The sequence below is a fragment of the Ornithorhynchus anatinus genome, chromosome 18 (assembly GCF_004115215.2).
Source record: "Ornithorhynchus anatinus isolate Pmale09 chromosome 18, mOrnAna1.pri.v4, whole genome shotgun sequence".
NCBI classification, from domain to species: domain Eukaryota; kingdom Metazoa; phylum Chordata; class Mammalia; order Monotremata; family Ornithorhynchidae; genus Ornithorhynchus; species Ornithorhynchus anatinus.
The window spans coordinates 27,692,653-27,710,984 of NC_041745.1; the positions used below are offsets into that span (position 1 = coordinate 27,692,653).

The 18,332-nt window shown below is 48.9% G+C and overlaps 1 protein-coding gene across 2 annotated transcripts in view; it reads left to right on the top strand.

Annotated features, from left to right (window-relative positions):
* The window catches only part of SMYD1 (SET and MYND domain containing 1), a 38,405-nt gene extending 22,274 nt beyond the window's left edge, over positions 1-16,131 (top strand). Inside the window, exons 4-10 of one of the 2 annotated variants that reach the window (XM_001510437.4) lie at positions 1,458-1,588; positions 3,915-3,953; positions 7,487-7,676; positions 9,883-9,975; positions 11,541-11,704; positions 12,443-12,611; positions 15,663-16,131. In XM_001510437.4, coding sequence (XP_001510487.1) covers positions 1,458-1,588; positions 3,915-3,953; positions 7,487-7,676; positions 9,883-9,975; positions 11,541-11,704; positions 12,443-12,611; positions 15,663-15,821 — 945 coding nt within the window. In that variant the 3' untranslated portion in view covers positions 15,822-16,131. The remainder of the gene's footprint in view (positions 1-1,457; positions 1,589-3,914; positions 3,954-7,486; positions 7,677-9,882; positions 9,976-11,540; positions 11,705-12,442; positions 12,612-15,662) is intronic. The other variant, XM_001510465.5, reaches the window with a different exon arrangement.
* Positions 16,132-18,332: the final 2,201 nt, after the last annotated feature.

The following is an 18,332-nucleotide window of genomic DNA, read 5'->3' on the forward strand; positions in this document are numbered from 1 at the left end:
GGGCACGGCGTCAGAGGCAGCGTGGGCACTGACTGGGCGGCCGGCGGGACTGAAGGCCAATTCCAACACCGCGGCCCTCCCTCCCAGGCGTCGGCCACGATGTCAGAGTCAGAAGGCACAAGGTGGCCGTCTGAAGTGGTGTTTCTAGGTGATGAGGGGACATCCAGGACCCCCTCTCAATCTGGGCTCCGAGACTGTTGCCCCCCAAACCCTTAGATTAATCCATCCCTGACTCTAAGGTGGTTTGTAAACTCCTTGTTAAAGGAGTTAAAGGACGTGCTAAAGAACGGTTAAAGAACGGGTTAAAGAAGAGTTAAAGAACGTGCCTACCGACTCTGGTATATTGTTCTTTACCTAGCTTGGGAAAGTTCAATATAACAATAAAGAGACACATTCCCTCCCACAGTGAGCTTATAGCCTAGAGGGGGAGACAGACATTAATACAAATAAATAAATCACAGATATATACATAAGTGCTGAGTGGCTGGGAATGGGGATGAATACGGGGAGCAAGTCAGGGTGTTGCAGAAGGGAGTGGGAGACGGGGAAAGGAGGGCTTAGTTCAGGCTGGAGATTTCCAAAGGTGGAGCAACCTGGTCTCGTGGTATATTGTTCTTTACCTAGCATGTATATACAACTCTGCTGTGTGACTGTGGGCAAGTCACTTAACTTCTCTGTGCCTCAGTTACCTCATCTGTAAAATGGGGATTAACTGTGAGCCTCACGTGGGACAACCTGATGACCCTGTATCTCCCCCAGCGCTTAGAACAGTGCTCTGCACATAGTAAGCACTTAACAAATACCAACATTATTATTATTATTATTACTGTTCTTTACCTAGCATGTATTACAGTACTCTGTATAGAATATGCACTCAATAAATATTGTTGATTGGTTGTTTTTTATGGCATTGGTTAAGCACTTACTCAGTGCCAGGCATTGTGCTAAGCACTAGGGTAGAGACAAGCTAATCAGGTTGGACACAGTTTCTGTCCTACATGGGGCTCATAGTCTTAAGCCTCATTTTGCAGATAGGGTAACTGAGGCACAGAGAAGTGAAGTGACTTTCCTGAGGTCACTCAGCAGGCAAGTGGCTGAGCTGGGATTAGAATTCAAGTCCTTCTGACTCCAGGTCCGTGCTCTAGGCCAGTTAGAAGGACCTGGGTTCTAATCCCGGCTCTGCCACTTATCTGCTGTGAACTTGGGCAAGTCACTTCACTTCTCTGGGCCTCAGATAACTCATCTGTAAAATGGGGATTAAGAGTGTGAGCCCCATGTGAGACAGAGACTGTAACCAACCTGATTTGCTTGTATCTACCCCAGTGCACAGTACAGTGCCTGGCACAGAGTGACCACTTAACAGATGCCACAGTCATTATTATTACTAGGCCAAGCGGGTTCTCCCTTTGATTGATCTGAGCATTTCGGGGATAATTTTCTCTTCTCTCTCTTGGCAGATTAACTGCAACGGCTTCACTCTCAGTGACCAGAGAGGTTTGCAGGCCGTCGGGGTGGGCGTCTTTCCCAACCTCTGCCTGGTGAACCACGATTGCTGGCCCAACTGCACCGTCATATTCAACAACGGCAAGTGAGTAGACCTTTCTTGGGCACCGGGAGGGGCAGAGGGGGCCGACGGGGAGGAGGGAGGGAGTCCTGGGATTCCCTGCATTTGATTTCAGACCTGAAAGCCAACATGTATTCTCCAGAGCAGCATAGGAGTCCAAAAAGGAAGCAATTAGAACCGGACTCTTAGGATCAGTCAAAGTTACTTCGCTTTGGGGGCTATTTTGCAGTAAGCGTGTGGTGGCTATGTTGACGCGTGTGCGTGTATGTGCGATAGGGATTGGAATTTGGGTTCTTGGTGGGGTTTGGCTTTGCCTTTCATAGCTTAACTGTCGGGGCCTGAACTAGAAGGACACCCCTATCAGGAGCTTGGGTTATTCCCCAGGGACTGTGGGGATTGACCTGTGGCTTTCAAAAGGCCTTTAATAATAATAAAAATAATAGTAATAATAATAATGATAGTATTTGCTAAGCAGTTACTGCATGCCAGTCCCTGTACTAAGCGCTGGGGTGGATACAAGCAAATCGAGCTGGACACAGCCCCTGTTGCATGTGGGGCTCACAGTCTCAATCCCCATTTTACAGATGAGGTAACTGAGGCCCTGAGAAGTGAAGTGACTTTAACCAAATAGTTGCAGGTCCTGGTCATCAGGATCCCAGAATTAGTGAATATTTGCTTTGCTATCTCTAAGTCCCTCTGTTTGTCTTCTGAGCCTGACTGAAAGGTGGGAACAGGCCCACTACCCATTTCTTTCTTTTTTTTTTTTAAATGGTATTTTTTAAACACTTACTATGTCCCAGTGTCAGGCACTGTACTAAACGCTAGGGTTCTCAGGCTGGACACAGTAGTCAGGTTGGGCATAGTCCGTGTCCCACCAGGGTCTCAAAGTCATAATCCCCATTTGACAGATGAGGTAACTGAATCACAGAGAAGCGAAGTGTCTTGTCCGAGGTCACACAGCAGCCAAGTGACATGGTCCGGATTAGAACCCAGGTCCTCTGACTCCCAAACTCATGCTCTTTCCGCTAGGCCACACAGGACCAGTTCACATGGCTGGAAATCTGGAGGGAGGGGACAAGTAGCAGAGTTGTGAGTTCCAGGAGAGGTGAGGTACAGGTTATGGATGTGGGGTAGGGAATGTTTAGCCACCTCGCTAGGGATAACGGCGAAGGAGAGTCTTCTCCATCTTCTGTTTGGTCCGATTGGATTTTTGCATCATAAGCATCGGGCAACACACGCCCCAGGGATGGGAAATGTTGGAATGTGACCTCCTTTTTGGTCTTAGTCCTGGGCAAAGACCGTGGCCAAGACCAGATGCAGCTATGGGACTGTTTTGCTTCATTCCTCATTATTTCCAGAGGGCTGTGGTCAGTTAGTCATTTGTATTTATTGAACACTGTGTGCAAGGTATTGCACTAAGCGCTTGGGAGAGTTCAATGTGACAATAGACACATTCCCTGCCCACCACGAGCTTATAGCCTAGAGGGGGAGATAGACATTAATACAAATAAGTAAATTACAGATATATACATAAGTGCTGAGGGGCTGGGAATGGGGATGAATAAGGGGAACGATTCAGGGTGATGCAGAAGGGAGTGGGAGAAGAGGAAAGGAGGGCTTAGTCCAGGCTGGAGATTTTCAAAGGAGGAGCAACCTGGTCTGATGGAAAGAGCACGGGCCTGGTAGTCAGAGGAACTGGGTTCTAATTCCACCTCTGCCACTTGCCTGCTGTGTGACTTTGGGGAAATCAATTCACTTCTCTAGATCTCAGTTCCCTCTTATGTAAAATGGGGATTCATTACCTATTCTCCCTCGTACTTGCAGTGTGGGACCTGGTGGGACCCTTGTGGGACCTGATGATCTTGTGTCTACCCCAGCGCTCGGTACAGAGCTTGACACATAGTAAGTGCTTAAAAGATACCAGAATTATTATTATTATTATTCCTGTCGTGACTGGTACTATTATTATTACCTCCCTGCGGAGGTTAAAACTGGGATCCAAGTGAGGTAATAATCCCAGAAAACGTGGTGTTCCCTGAAAGGGTGTTCCCCCAAATCCTCTTCCGCCCAAGGGAATCTGCCATCGGGAGGCGACTCAGCTGTTAGACCATAAGCTCACTGTGGGCAGGGAACATGTGCACCAACTCTTCTATTGTACTCTCCCAAGCACTTTAGTTCAGAGCTCTGAACACAGCAAGCGTTCAGTAAATACCACCGACTGACCGATTGGTTGATTTGTAGTTAGAATGCCTTGCCTTACTGTATGTGCCAATTCTTCCCGTTGCTATTGTTTCTGGAGGCTCCGGCCACTGTGGTTGCGTAAACCGTGTGTGTTTGTTTTGTCTTTCAGTCATGAGGCTGTGAAATCAATGTTTCACACGCAAATGAGGTGGGTCCGTCTTGTCTGAGTATACTTTGTCCTCTGATCTTTCCCACTCACATGCTTGGTTTGCTAGAGGTCAGCCACCGTCCACAGTGTGCTGCATAGAGAGTTCCCTCTCCCCTTGACCCTCCCTCCAAGCTCCCCCAAATCCTGCTAAATCCGGTATGGCCGCTGCATTTAGATTTGGGTTCCAACCCATAATACCGTTCCTCACCCCACCCGATACTTCTGGCAGAATCTGCATGGAGCAAAGCCGGTCTTAGTCTGGGGCAAACCCCCCCAAAACCCTGAACGCTCATAATTCTCGATGGCCCAATCGGAAGCAGCCTCGTTTTCGGGTCAAAGGCCAGCACCGAGTTCTTTATTGAGGGGATTTTTCCAAATCAGCTGGAAGCCACCTGAGCTTGTGCGGACGTGGGTTTTTGGCCTCGCGACTGCCTGCTGTGTGGGCTGCTGTCTGAGCTGATCAGAGTGGATGCAAGGATGGAGCAGGAATGCATACTGGGTTGGGGCTTCACAAACCTTTACCCTTGCTTTCTCCATAATTGCTCATATAGATTTGCCTCATGCAGATTCTGGTCAGAAATGAACATTTCAATGAAGAAAATTCACCCCCGATCCCTTGCAGGCAGCCTACTCCCCTTTCCTTTTTTTCCGATCCCTTTCTACCCCATCCCTCCCTGTCTCCCTTCTGCACTCCTTCCTTCTCCTATCTGTATGCATGGAAGCCCCAGGAAGCGCAGCTGAGCTAGTAAAATAGAAGGGATTCCAGCAGCCTCTACTTCCTGTGACTTACTGACTTACTAAAGGACCGTTTGCTTCCCGATAACCCACAGTCCCCACGACACATCACCGAGCCTGGCACGAGCGAGTGTGATGCTTTTGAAGTTATTCCCTATCCCTCTGTTGCTTGAGGACCTTTGCAAGTTGGTCTGTGGGTCCGCCGAGACAAAACGGCTCAACGGCTGTGTGATGTTTTTCCTCCTGCTGGCCTTGAGGGGGTTTGAAAAGGTTCGTTGAATTTGTGAATCCCTTGGTAAACCCCACCTGCCTTGGATGGGGTATGGCCGGGTTAGCTGTATTCATCCGAGCTCGCAGTGGAGGTCTGGGCCAAATTCCTGGTCAGCCGCTGGGGTTTACGTGGCTAGACATGGAACTGTGAGATGCAGCATGGCCTACTGGAAAGAGCAGGAGTCAGAGGACCTGGGTTCTAAAACTGTCTCTGCCACTTGTCTGCTGTGTGACCTTGGGTAAGCCACTTAATTGATCTGTGCTTCAGTTTCCTCAAATGCAAAAATGGGGATTCAATACTGTGCACAGTGTGGGGCAGGGACCATGTCCAACCCGATTAATTTCTATCTACACCGGAGCTTAGAACAGTGTTTAACCCATACCATTAAAAAAATTGGGGGGCAAGGAAGGGCTTAGAAGTTTGAATCCCAACATGGTCACTGGTTGAGGCTGGACCACTCTTTTTTACCCTGCCCCAGTTTCCTCATCTGTAAACGGGGAGAGTGGAGTCGATCAGGCCTGCTCAGAAGAAGATAAAATCTTTAGCGAAGTTATTAGTGGGTCAGAAGAATGGTCCATCATTAATTTATTCATTCATTCAATCATATTTATTGAGCGCTTACTGTGTGCAGAGCACTGTACTAAGTGCTTGGAAAGTACAATTCAGCCCTGTGGCTGCCCACAATGGGCTCACAGTCTAGAAGCGGGGAGACAGACATCAAAACAAGTAAGCAGGCATCAGTAGCATCAATATAAATAGAATTATAGTTATATGCACAACATTAATAAAATAAGTAGAATTATGACTATGTAAATGTACATACACAAGTGCTGTGGGGAACAGAGCGGGGTAGAGCAGATGGAGCGAGTAGGGGTGATGGGGAGGGGAGGAGGAATAGAGGAAAAAGGTTCAGACCAGGGTCTGGTCCAGACCAGGGTTCTGACTCCCACAGTAACGACAGGTTGCTTGAGGGAATAATGTAATGGTTTTACAGCTGAATATCTTTCTTTACATGTCTCCTTCCTATATCTGGAGAATCAGGAATTTAGCCCTAATCTTGCTGATGAAAGGATCTCTCTCTCTCTCTCTCTCTCTCTTTTGCATACACACACCCATACCTGTGATTGTAGCATCCTAAAAATAAACAGCTTCACATCATCCACTTATATTCCCAGGACTATTGTGCAGTAATAATCCTGTTCACCCTCATTTCCCTCTCCATGCTGAAGCATAAGTGTGGGCTAGTGAAACAGCAAGGTGCTGAGAATCAGGAGATCCCACGGTTTGATCCCGGCTCTGCCATCCTCCTGCTATGTGGTGATCTTGGACAAGTCACTTAACCACTGTGGGCCTCAGTTTCCTTATCTGTTAAATGGGGGGAATAATAAGTGCCTGCCTCTATCTCACAGGGATGTTTTGAGAATAAAATGAGATATACGATGTGAAAGGAGTTTGGAAAAGTGCAGAAAGCTGTGCAGAAAACAAGATATTGTGGTTCTCCTGGGAATCAATCCAGTGAAAGTATCGTTCCATCTTATTGAGCACCTTAGATGGGTCTGACGTTCCTTTCTTCTCCTTTTCAAATCTCTAGTTCAGTCTTGCAGATAAGCCTCAAACAATTCCCTCCCTCACTTAACAATGTCCTTGGGAAAAAGTCCTGGATAGCAGAAGGCACCCTCAACCCCCTTAGAGCTTAGGTTCAGAGTTGGGGGAATGAGACTTCAATCTGCTACAAAGGGGCCCAGATACTGATTTCTCTTAGACACGGGGATATCTTTCAGGCTGTGGGTCAGGGCTAATTTATTTGGCTAGTGGTATCTTGGGCGACTGTGCCAATTAGCTTGTTCGGCAGGATATCCATTTTGTGTTGGAGTTTTCTTTTGAACATCTTTAAGGCAGAATATGCTGGTGGAAAACTGTACATAGGGACCATTAATAGAATAGCAGGACCTTGGATGGTGTTGAAATGGAGGCAGTTTTCAGGAAAAAGTAGATGTGACAGGACATGATTCGACTGAGAAAATCACAGTACAGCAAATATAACATAGAGCAGGACTGCGATTCATTAATGAACACATTAGCCATTTGCTACCATCTCGATTGAGCTCCTTTGAAGAAATTATTTAGCTGTTTCCTCCAATCTGGGGTGGAGAGCCCCATGATAAATTCTGGGATCACCAGGATATTCTCACTGCTAATTCGAGGCACCACTTTGATGATTTCCACTTTCCCTCTCATCCTGAGCAGTGCGGCCTGGAGGAAAGAGCACAGGAGTGAGAGTCAGGGGCTCTGAGTTCTAATCCTAGCTCAGACACTTACCCGCTGTGTGACCTTGGGCAAGTAACAACTTCTCTGGGCCTCAGGGTCTTCATTCACGAGGGGGACATACATCCCTTCTCTTTTAGGCCGTGAGCCCTTCGCGAGACAGGGACCGTGTTCAATCCGATTACGTCGTGTCTCCCCTAGTCCTTGGCACATAACAAGTCCTTAACAAATGCCATTATTATGTTCATTGTTAATACCCTAGGATCGAGCTGCGGGCCCTTGGGAAGATCTCCGAAGGGGAGGAGCTGACCGTGTCCTACATCGACTTTCTCAACGTCAGCGCGGACAGGAAGAAGCTCCTGAAGAAGCAGTACTACTTCGACTGCACGTGCGAGCACTGCGAGAAAGGGATCAAAGATGACCTCTTCCTAGGGGTGAAAGACGAGCCCAAGGTACGGCCCGAATATGGTAGGGTGGGACAGTGGACGCTCTTTCTCCTCAGCTTCATCCTCTTCTCCCTGTGCCCGCCAAGATAGGTTCCTGGCACCTGAATCTCCAAAGACCCTGCCCGTTTCCGATCCCTAGGTCCGGGATCGATCGATGGATCAGTGGTTTTATCGAGTGCTTACTGGGTGCGGAGCACTGTACGGTACTTGTGAGAGTACAGGAGCAATAAAACAGATGGTAGGCACGTTCCCTGCCCACGACGAGCTAATGCCCTCAGGATCCTGGTCTGCCTCGCCGGAGGTGGAGACGGGAGGAACTTATTCCGGGAACCCGGCCTGCTTCGCTGGGAAATGTGACACATATTGTTGAATCAATCAGTAGCTATTTGTTGGTTGCTCACTCTGGGCAGCGAACTGTGCTCAGTGCCCACTCCCACCCAGTGGGTTCGGGGGTGATGTCTGGCATTAGAGGTCTGGCAGTCATTGCCACCGCTTCCCCTCCCATCTGGCTGGAGAAAGAGGAGAGGACAACAGACTGTTAAACTAAGCCATGTTGCCAATTAAAGCAAGAAAATTCTGGAAAACCACAGGCAATGGGTCATTTGGCAACGTAAGCTAGAGTAGATTTTTCCACCTGGTGCCTTCAATCAGTCGATCAAGAGTATCTGTTGAGCACTTGCTCTTTGCAGAGCACTGTAGTAAGCCCTTGAGAGAGTACAATAGACAGGATCCCTGCCCTTGAGGAACTCACATACTAATGGAGGAGAAAGACACTGAAATTAATTCCAGATCCGGGGAAGACATAGAGTTAAAAGATTTGTACATAAGTGCTACTGGAAAGGAGAGTTTGTGGATACTTAAGCATTTAGGGAAGCAGCATGGCCCAGTGGATGGAACTGGGAGTCAGAAGGATCTGGGTTCTAATCGCAGCTCCGCTACTTGTCTGCTGTGCTATCTTGAGTAAGTCGCTTCACTTCCCTGGGCCTCAGTTACCTCATATGTAAAATGGGGATTCTGACTGTGAGCCCCGTGTGGGACAGGGACTGTGTCCAACCCGATTACCTTGTATCTACCCCAGCTCTTAGAACGGTGTTGGCACATAGTAAGTGCTTAGCAAATACCATTATTTTATTACTGTTATTATGTACTGTGCTAGTACTGAGTGGCAGTGGGTGGGAAGCAAGAAATAGGGTAGTGAAATGAGAGATTAATCAGGGAAGGTCTTCAGGGGAGTAAGCACTCTGGATTGTCCTAAACCAGGTGCCCTTTCCCTCCTATTTTCTCTGACCTTCCTCTACCTGTACTGTGACTTTTACATGACCCTTGGATCCCCCATAAGAAAAATCATTTCTCCAAAGGCCCTGTTCTCTGGAGAAGGAGTAAAAACCCTAGCCCCTTCACAAGGATGTATCAGCATGAATAGGAGTCCCTCCTGAGGTCCAGAGTGAGTGCCCAAAACTAAAGGAAAGTTGACTTAAGAGAAGTGTTCTTTCCACTATTTTTTTAAAAATCATATTAATTAGGTGCTTACTTTGTGCCAGGAACTGTACTAAGTGCTGGGATAGCGACAAGCTAGTCAGGTTGGACACAGTCTCTGTTCCACATGGGACTCACAAACTTAATCCCCATTTTATAGATGAGGTAACTGAGACTCACAATAGTGAAGTGACTTGCCCAAGTTCACACAGCAGACAAGTAGCAGAGCTGGGATTAGAACCCAGGTCCTCCTGACTCCCAGCTCCGTGCTCTATCCATCAGGCCACGCTGCTCCCTCTTGATTTTAAACTCTGCGTGGGCAGGGATGGTGCCTACCAACTCTGTCGTATTGTACTCTCCCAAGCGTTCGGTACAGTGCTCTGCACACAGTAAGTGCCCAATCGGTACCACCGATTGTTGGATTGATTCTGGTTGCTCTGCCACAGCAAATCAAAGCATCTTAATTGAGTGCCTGGTGGCCGTGCAGCGCTGGAGAGAGTGAGAACTCGATCGAGAGAAAACCTGGATCGTGTCCCCTAAGTACTTGCAGTCTGACGGGGGAAGTAGAGCAGACAAAACACCCTCGGCATAAATGCCCACAGAAACGACGAGAGGCAGCTGAATCTTTACCAGGCAAGTGAACCTGCCCCGAGGGCCAGGCTGTTGAAGTCACAGGGAAAAATGAGATCTTCTAGCGGGACCTGGAAGCTTGACCATCCCCGGTTTCTCTCTCCAGCCGTCCCAGGATGTGGTGAAGGAGGTCATCCAGTTTTCCAAAGACGCCTTGGAGAAGATCGACAAGGCTCGTTCCGAAGGGGTGTACCATGAGGTAAGAGGACCGGGATCTGCTGACGTTTCTTTCCCTTTTTTATGGTATTTGATAAGTGCTTACTATGTGCCAGGCCCTAGACTGAGAACCGGGGGTAGATACAAGGTAATCAGATTGGGCACAGTCCATGTCCCTCATGGGCTCATAGTCTTAATCCCCATTTTAAAGTTGGAATAATTGAGGCCCAGAGAAGTGGAGTAACTTGCCCAAGGTCAAACAGGAAACTAACGGCGGAGCTGGAATTACAACCCAGGTCCTGCTGACTCCCAGGCCCCTGTTCTGTCCACTAGACCACGCTGCTTTCTGTACGACTGTGAGACACAAACACGTTTTCCCCTGTTTGAGGCAAGAGATGCCGCGTCACCCAGAAGGGATGATCTAAGAGGGTGGGGATGGACAATTATTCTCTACATTCATTTAGAAAAGGGACGGGCTTACTCTGCAATAGCAGGAATTTAAGTTAGACAAGGTAAGTTTATCTTTTTTTCTGGTATTTGTTAAGCGCTTACTATTTGTCAAGCACTGTTCTAAGTGCTGGGGTAGATACAGGTTAATCAGCTGGGACTCAATCGCTGTTCCACAGGGGCTCACAGTTAAGAAGGAGGAAGTAGGATGTGTTCCCCATTTTACAGATGAGGTAACCGAGGCACAGAGAAGTGAAGTGACTTGCCCAGGGTCACAGAGCAGTCACGTGGCAGAGCCGGGATTAGAACCTAGGTTCTCTGACTCCCAGCTCTGTGCTCTTTTCACTAACCGTGCTACTTCGAGGCCTTAGTGTTCTCCCAAGAGGCACCCGAGAGATGAATGGGCAGTCTGCCTAGGAAGGGAACAGCTAGCAATCAGTGGCATTTACTGAGCACTTATTGTGTGCAGAGCACCGTACTAAGCGCTTGGTAAAGTACGATACAACAGAGTCGGTAGACACATTCCTTGCCCACAGTGATCTTATTAGATTGACACAGTTCCTTTCCCACAAGGGGCTCACAGTCTAAGCGGGAGAAAGAACGGGTAGTGAATCCCATTTTACAGATAAGGAAACTTTGCCACAAAGAAGTCAAGTGACTTGTCCAAGCTCACACAGCAGGCCAGTGACAGAGCAGGGAAGCAGTGTGACCCAGTAGAAAGACCATAGGCCTGGGAGTCAGAGGACCTGAGTTCTAAGTGGCTCTGCCGCTTGTCTGCTCCGTGACCTCGAGCAAGCGCTTAACTTCTCTGTGCCTCAGTTTCCTCGACTGTAAAATGGGGATTCAATATCTGCTCTCTTTTAACTGTGAGCTCCACATGGGTCAGGGACTGTGTCCAACTTGTATCTACCGTAGTGCTTAGAACAGTGCTCGACACATAGTAAGCGCTTAACAAATGCGATTTAAAAAAAGGCCTTTGATTCCCAGGCCCAGGCTCTTTCCACTAGGCCGTGGTACTTCTCACCCTGCTCCTGTCTCCAACTGATTCCGTAAGCTCGACGTGGACAGGGAATGTTTATAGTTATATCGTACTCTCCCAAGTGCCTAGTACAGTGCTCTGCACACAGTAAGCGCTCAGTAAATACGACGGACTGATTCCAGGTGGTGAAGCTGTGCAGAGAGTGTCTGCAGAAGCAGGAGCCGGTGCTGGCCGACACCAACATCTACTTGCTGCGGATACTCAGCGTTGCCTCTGAAGTGCTCTCCTACCTGCAGAGCTTCGAGGAGGCCTCGGACTATGCCAAGAAGATGGTCGATGGCTACATGTAAGTCATCCTCCGACCGAGCGGCTGCCGTACTAAGCGCTGGGGTAGAATCAAGCTGATCGGGTTGGACACGGTCCCTGTCCCGTGTGGGGGCTCACAGTTTTAATTCCCATTTTACAGATGAGATCGTTGAGGCGCAGAGAAGTTAACTCTCCCAAAGTCACACAGCAGACAAGGGGTGGAGCTGGGAATTGTACTTTCCAAGTGCTTAGTACAGTGCTCTGCAAGCCCTCAATAAATACAATTAAATGAATGAATTAGAAACCAGGTCCTTCCGACTCCCAGGCGTGTGCTCTATCCATTAGGCCACAGTGCTTTCTCCGACCAGCAGGGAGCTATGCTTTGCCCAGCAGGGGATGCGGGGGCGTTCAGAAGGGTCCAGTGTTCGGACCATTGTTGACCACGGGCATCAGCGGACACTTGTCTGGCAGCCAATGGTTGGTGTGGGTCAGGGGAACTGCGCTATCTATAACTTATCTTAATGTCAGTCTCCCCTTCTAGACTGTAAGCTCTTTGTGGCTAGGGAGTGTGTCTACCAGTTCTATTGCATTGTACTCTCCCAAGCGCTTAGTACACTGCTCTGCACACAGTAAGCACCCAATAAATACAATTGAATGAAATACAGTTGAACACTGCGCACAGTAAGCGCTAAAATAAATAGCATCCAACGATCGATTGATCGGGGTGGCTCGACTTAACCTTGCCCGTGAACACGAAGACTCTCTGTTGTTCCTTCAGGAAGCTCTACCATCCCAATAACGCCCAGCTGGGCATGGCGGTGATGCGGGCGGGGGTGACCCACTGGCACGCTGGCCTCATTGAGGTGGGGCACGGGATGATCTGCAAGGCCTACGCCATTCTCCTGGTGACCCATGGACCCACCCACCCCATCACCAAGGACCTCGAGGTAGGTGGTCCCTTAGACTTCTGGCCTCTCCCAGCAACCGGTGACGTTTCTGGGTGGATACTGGGCCGCTAATCCTAGCGCTCCAACACAACGGGAAGGGAGGAAACTTGGCTCAGTTTGCTCATTGAAGGCCACGGGCTAAAATGGCCAGATCCCCGAGTAAAAAACTAAGTTGATCAGTTGATCGGTTGCGTCTTGACGGTGAAGGTTATCTACGAGGCTGGATTCAAGAAAATTGAATTCTCAGCCCCATTTTGAGTCAGCCCCTGGAATTCTGGGTGTTTTTTTTTATGGTATTTGTTAAGGGTTCACTATGATGGCGGTGGGGAAGAAGCAGGCCGTTGAGGAGGAGGGTGGCCGGCCAGCCGTGGAAGAAGATGATGGTCAAGCAGAGTTTCCTCGTTGGTAAAATGGGGGTTAAATGGCTGTTCTCCCTCCCTCTTAGTCTGTTAGCCCCATGTGGGACAGGGACTACGTCTGATCTGATTATCTATGCATAGCATAATGCTTGTTATACTTTTTTAATGGCATTTGTTAAGCACTTACTATGTGCCAGGCACTGTCTTAAGCACCGAGGTAGATACAAGATAATCAGACTGGATGCAGTCCCTGTCCCATATGCAGATCAGAGTCAAGAAGGAGGGAAAACAGGCACTGAATCCCGTTATTGCAGTTGCGGAAACCGAGGCTCTGAGAAGTGAGGCGACTTGTCCAAGATCACACAGCAGGTAAGTGGAGGAACCGGGATTAGAATCCAGGTCTAGGTCCTCTGGCTCCCAGGCCTGTGCTTTATCCACTTGGCCAAGCTGCTTCTCTGTTCTTGAGAAAGTCACTTCACCTTCATAACCCATTCTACCTTACAAAGGACCAGAGAGCAGTCATTGCCTAGGTCGGGGTGGGCCTAGTGAAAACTAATCGACAGAGGCTTTTAAAACTCTTTACCAACAGAGAGCCCCAGTGGAGTGACTTTATTTTTTCAACTGCCTAGTTCAGTGCTGGGAACCCTGGCTCTCAGTTCATACTTTACAACCAGCTACGGCCAGGAAATCCATAAGCGGTAGAGCCTCCTTAGATTAAGAGAAATGAAAAGATCTTAAGGTGTCCTTTGAGTAATGCTCATTCCCTCTGATCTGCCGGGAGGATTAAAGTATATACTTTGATTTTCCCCACTCCTCCTGTAATACAAGTCATGTATTTTCCATGTGCAGGAAAATCTGAATAAGTGCTGAAGATGTGGTCCTGGAAGTAATAATTATAATAGTAATAATAGTCATTGTGGTATTTGTTCATCGTTTACACTGTATATATAAGAGAAGCAGCTTGGCCTAGTGGATAGAGCATGGGCCTGGGCGTCAGAAGGAGCTGGGTTCCAATTCCAGCTCCGCCATTTGTCTGCTGCGTGACCTCGAGCAAGTCACTTAATTTCTCTGTGCCTCAGTTACCTTATCTATGAAACGGGGATTAAGACTGTGACTGTCATGTGGGCCAGGGACTGTGTCCAACCTGATTAACTTGTATCTATCCCGGGGCTTAGTAGGGTGCCTGGTGCCTATAGTAATAATTGTGGTGCTTGTTAAGCACTTACTTTGTGCCAAGCACTGTACTGAACACTGTCTGATAATCAGATCAGATATAGTCCCTGTCCCACATGGGTCTCGCAGTCTAAGGGGGAGGGAGAACAGACATTTAACTCCCATTTTACGGATGAGGAAACTCAGCTTGATTGGCATCTTCTTCCATGGCTGGCTGTGGGGAGGGAATATGTCTGTTTATTATTATATTGTACTCTCCCAAGTGCTTAGTAACTGCTCTGCACTCAGTAAGCGTTCAATAAATACAGTCGACTGACCGACTCTGCCAACAGCCTGCTTCCTCACCACGGTCGTCGCCGTCACCGCCCTCCTCTCCCAAAGGTCCACCTGCCTCAGGATGGGGAGGGTGGTCAGGTGGGGACCGAGGTAGATGGTATAACCGTAATATTCGTACCGTCAGTCAGCGTTAACGTTGGGGAGGTGATCGAGGAAGGCTAAGGAGCGGGGAGGGATTGGGTCGGAAACCTGGGGGCTTGCCTCCAGATAAAGATACTCGGTTCTCCGGTAACGCGTGAGTTGTGTTGCAAAACCATTCATCCAGGGGAATCCACTCCGTCACATTCACCCTATATCCAATGCCTTGCACCTGTGTACGGCCGTTTCTTCCAACATCACTTCGCACTGCATCTGTGGGCTAGTGGGTAGAGCACGGGCCTGGGAATCAGAAGAATCTGGGTTCTAATCCCGGCTCCGCGTGAACCTGGATGAGTCGCTTCACATCTCTGTGCCCCACTTCGCTCATCTGTAAAAATGGGGATTAAGTCTGTGAACCCTATGTGGACTGTGTCCAGCCTGATTATCTTATATCTACCCCGGTGCTTAGAACAGTGCCTGGAGCATAGTAGTTGCTTAACAAATGCCACAATTATTAATATTATCCAGATCGAAGTGTGTTTCTGGAAGAACTTTCCCTAATTCTGTCTCTGTGCTCTTGCCAAAACATGTGTTGAAAATATGTGCCATGGTGGGGCCGAGCATCCTGGAAGTTAAGCGGGGAAACGGTCTCAGAGGGAGCTCATTCATTCAGCAGCGTGGCCTAGTGGATAGAGCGTGGGCCTGGTAGTCTGAAGGTCATCGGCTCTAATCCCGGCTCTACCACTTGTCTTCTGTGTGACTCTGGGCGAGTCACTTCACTTCTCTGGGCCTCGGTTCCCTCATCTATAAAATAAGGATTAAGACTGCGAGCCCTATGTGGGACAGCGACTGGGTCCAATCCAACTATTTCGTGTGTACCCCAGTGTTTAGAACAGTGCCTGGCACATAGTTAGCGCTTAACAAATACCATAATGACTACTGTGTTAAGAGCACTGTACTAAGCGTGCACACCTCTGGCTGAGGAGCCCCACTCAGCGGGACGGACATTTCTGGAGACGTGAGAGATGCCTCCGGCCTGTCCTCTGGGAAAGGGACCTCCTTGACTCTCCTCTCCTGGGTCCTCACTTTACAATATTTCCCTCAGGCCATGCGCGTCCAGTCGGAGATGGAGCTCCGCATGTTCCGGCAGAATGAGTTCATGTACCACAAGATGCGGGAGGCCGCCCTGACCAATCAGAAGATGCAGATCATGGCCGAACCCAACAACGACGCTGCCCCGGCCATGTTCCACAAGAAGCAGTGAGGGGCCCGGCTTCTGAGGGCAGAAGAGGCAGCCAGTCACGTTCCCCGAGGAGGAGGGGACGGTACAGGGAAGAAGAAGAAGGGCAGAGCTCGGCTGCGTTGCCTTGAGGGCGCCGGGTGTTTGTGTCCCTTGGACTCCTGGGTTGCTTGTGGATCACCAATACAATTATCTGTTGGGGATCTTGCTTGCTGCTTGTCTTGTTTTGTGCCAGGGGCTTCGGCTACCGGTTTTCCGAGAAAGTGGGGATGTACGTGAAGACACAGTGAGATTAGTCCGGACCTGAGATCTGGAATCCAAAGGTTGTGTTTAACTGAGCCTCTCCATGTCTTTATTTCGGGAAGGGGTTGGGTGGGGCCTGATTAAGGACCCTGTGGGCCTGGAGAGAGTGGGAAGATGGTTGACTCTACCTTCTGTGAGTCCAAATTCAAGCCCCACTTCCTCAGAGGACCTCTGCACCTAACTCTGTCTCTACATCGGCGCTCTGCCCCCCACCATTTATGTCTCCATCATGGTACAGGTAAGAGCAGGAACAAGGAGGGCTAGGAGGTTGGCAGTAAAGGAGAAGAAGTGTGGCCTGGTGGAGAAAGCATGGGCTTGTGAGTCAGAAGGACCTGGGTTCTAATCCCAGCTATGCAGCTTGTCTGCCATGTGACCTTGGACAAGTCACTTCGCTTCTCTGTGCCTCAGTTACCTCATCTGTAAAATGGGGATTGACTCCATGTGGAACATGGACTGTGTCCAACCTGATTCCTTTGTTTCTACCCTAGCGCTTAGAACAGTACCTGGCACAGAGAAAGCGCTTAACACGTACTATAAAAAAACCCTGACTTTTCATAGCCAGAATCTGGTGAGGAGAAAGGAGGTCCTGAAGGTGATGGGCTTGAGACAATTGCCCCAGTGGAAACTGGGTGAGAGGCGACCCGGTAATCAATTTACTGGCTTTAGAAATGAAGCTGGGTAGGATTGGATGTTTCTGAGAAGTTGCAGAGTTGCTTCCTCACTGTTTGTCCTGAAACGTCCCTTTCTTTAGCCTGGTGTCCTGAAAAAAAAGGAGGCTTATAAAGCCACTCCTTCAGTTGGTCACTTCTGTGTTTCCCCAACCCCAAAACTCGATCCTATCTTTCTACAGAGAAGATATGTCCATAGGGAGAGAGGCTCAACAGGTTTTTTTTGATGCCTTCTTTTGTTTCTCTTTTTCACCTGTGTGATGGTCACAGAGTTGCTGTTCTGGCTGGATTCTAGCTAAGTGGTGAAGCAAATACAAAGGGCCCCTGGTAAGCAGAAGTCAAACTTTTGCCTACTTCAAAGCAGCCCTTTGAAGGGCAGAGAGGTGGAAAATGTTCTCCCAAGTGCTTGCCGTCTCTGCTGTCACACTTACATGTCCCCAGACTCAGCCCTCTACCAGGTTATGTGTGAGTTAGAGGAGCAGCATGATCTAGGGGAAAAACCACGGGCCTGGAAGTCAGAGGACCTGGGTTCTAATCCTAGTCTGCAACTTGTCTGCTGAGTGACCTTGGACAAGTCACTTAATTTCTCTTTGCCTCAGTTACCTCATCTGTAAAATGGGGATTCAGACCGTGAGCCCCATGTGGGACATGTATTGCAGTAGATAAAGCTAATCAGGTTGGACACAATCCCTGTCCCACATGAGGCTCACAGTCTGAATCCTCATTTTACAGATGAGGTAACAGAGACACAGATAAATTGACTCATCCAAAGTTACTCAACAGAGAAGTGGGAGAGCCAGAATTAGAACCCTTTTGACTCTCCGACCAGTGCTCTATCCACTAGGCCATGCTGCTTCTCCTCCTCCTTGAGGATGTTTAATTATCTCCCGAGGATGCTTCCTGAATGGGAGCTGAGCTGGAGCCGGACAGCTTGCGTCCGTGCTTCGTGCAATCAATAAATCAATTGATTGTATTTACTGAGCATTTACTGTGTGCAGAGCACAGTACTAAGCTCTTGGGAGAGTACAATATCTCAGAGTTGGTAAACCACATTCCCTGCCCAGAGCAAGCCGCCAGGCTAGAGAGGGAGACAGACAGTAATATAAATAAGCTGTGGACTTGAACTTAAGTGCTCCGGGGCTGAGGGAGGGGTGAACGAAGGGTACAAATCTAAGGGCAAGGGCAACGCAGAAGGGAGTGGGAGGAGGGGAAATGAGGGCTTAATTGGGGAAGACCTTTCGGAGGAGATGTGCCTCCAATAAGACTTTGAAGGGGGAGAGTGATCGTCTGTTGGTTGTGAAGAGGGAGGGCGTTCCAGGCCAGAGGCAGGATGTGGGTGAGAGGTCGGCGGCGAGATAGACGGGATGAAGATTCAGTGAGTACGTTGGCATTAGAGGAGCCAAGTGCGTGGGCTGGGTTGTAGTAGGAATTCAGGGAGGTAAGTTAGGAGAGGACAAGGTGATTAAGCTCTTTAAAGCCAATGGTAAGGAATTTCTGTTCGAAGGGAAGTTAGATGGGCAACCTGCGGAGGCTCTTGAGGAGTGGCGAAACGTGGACTGAACCG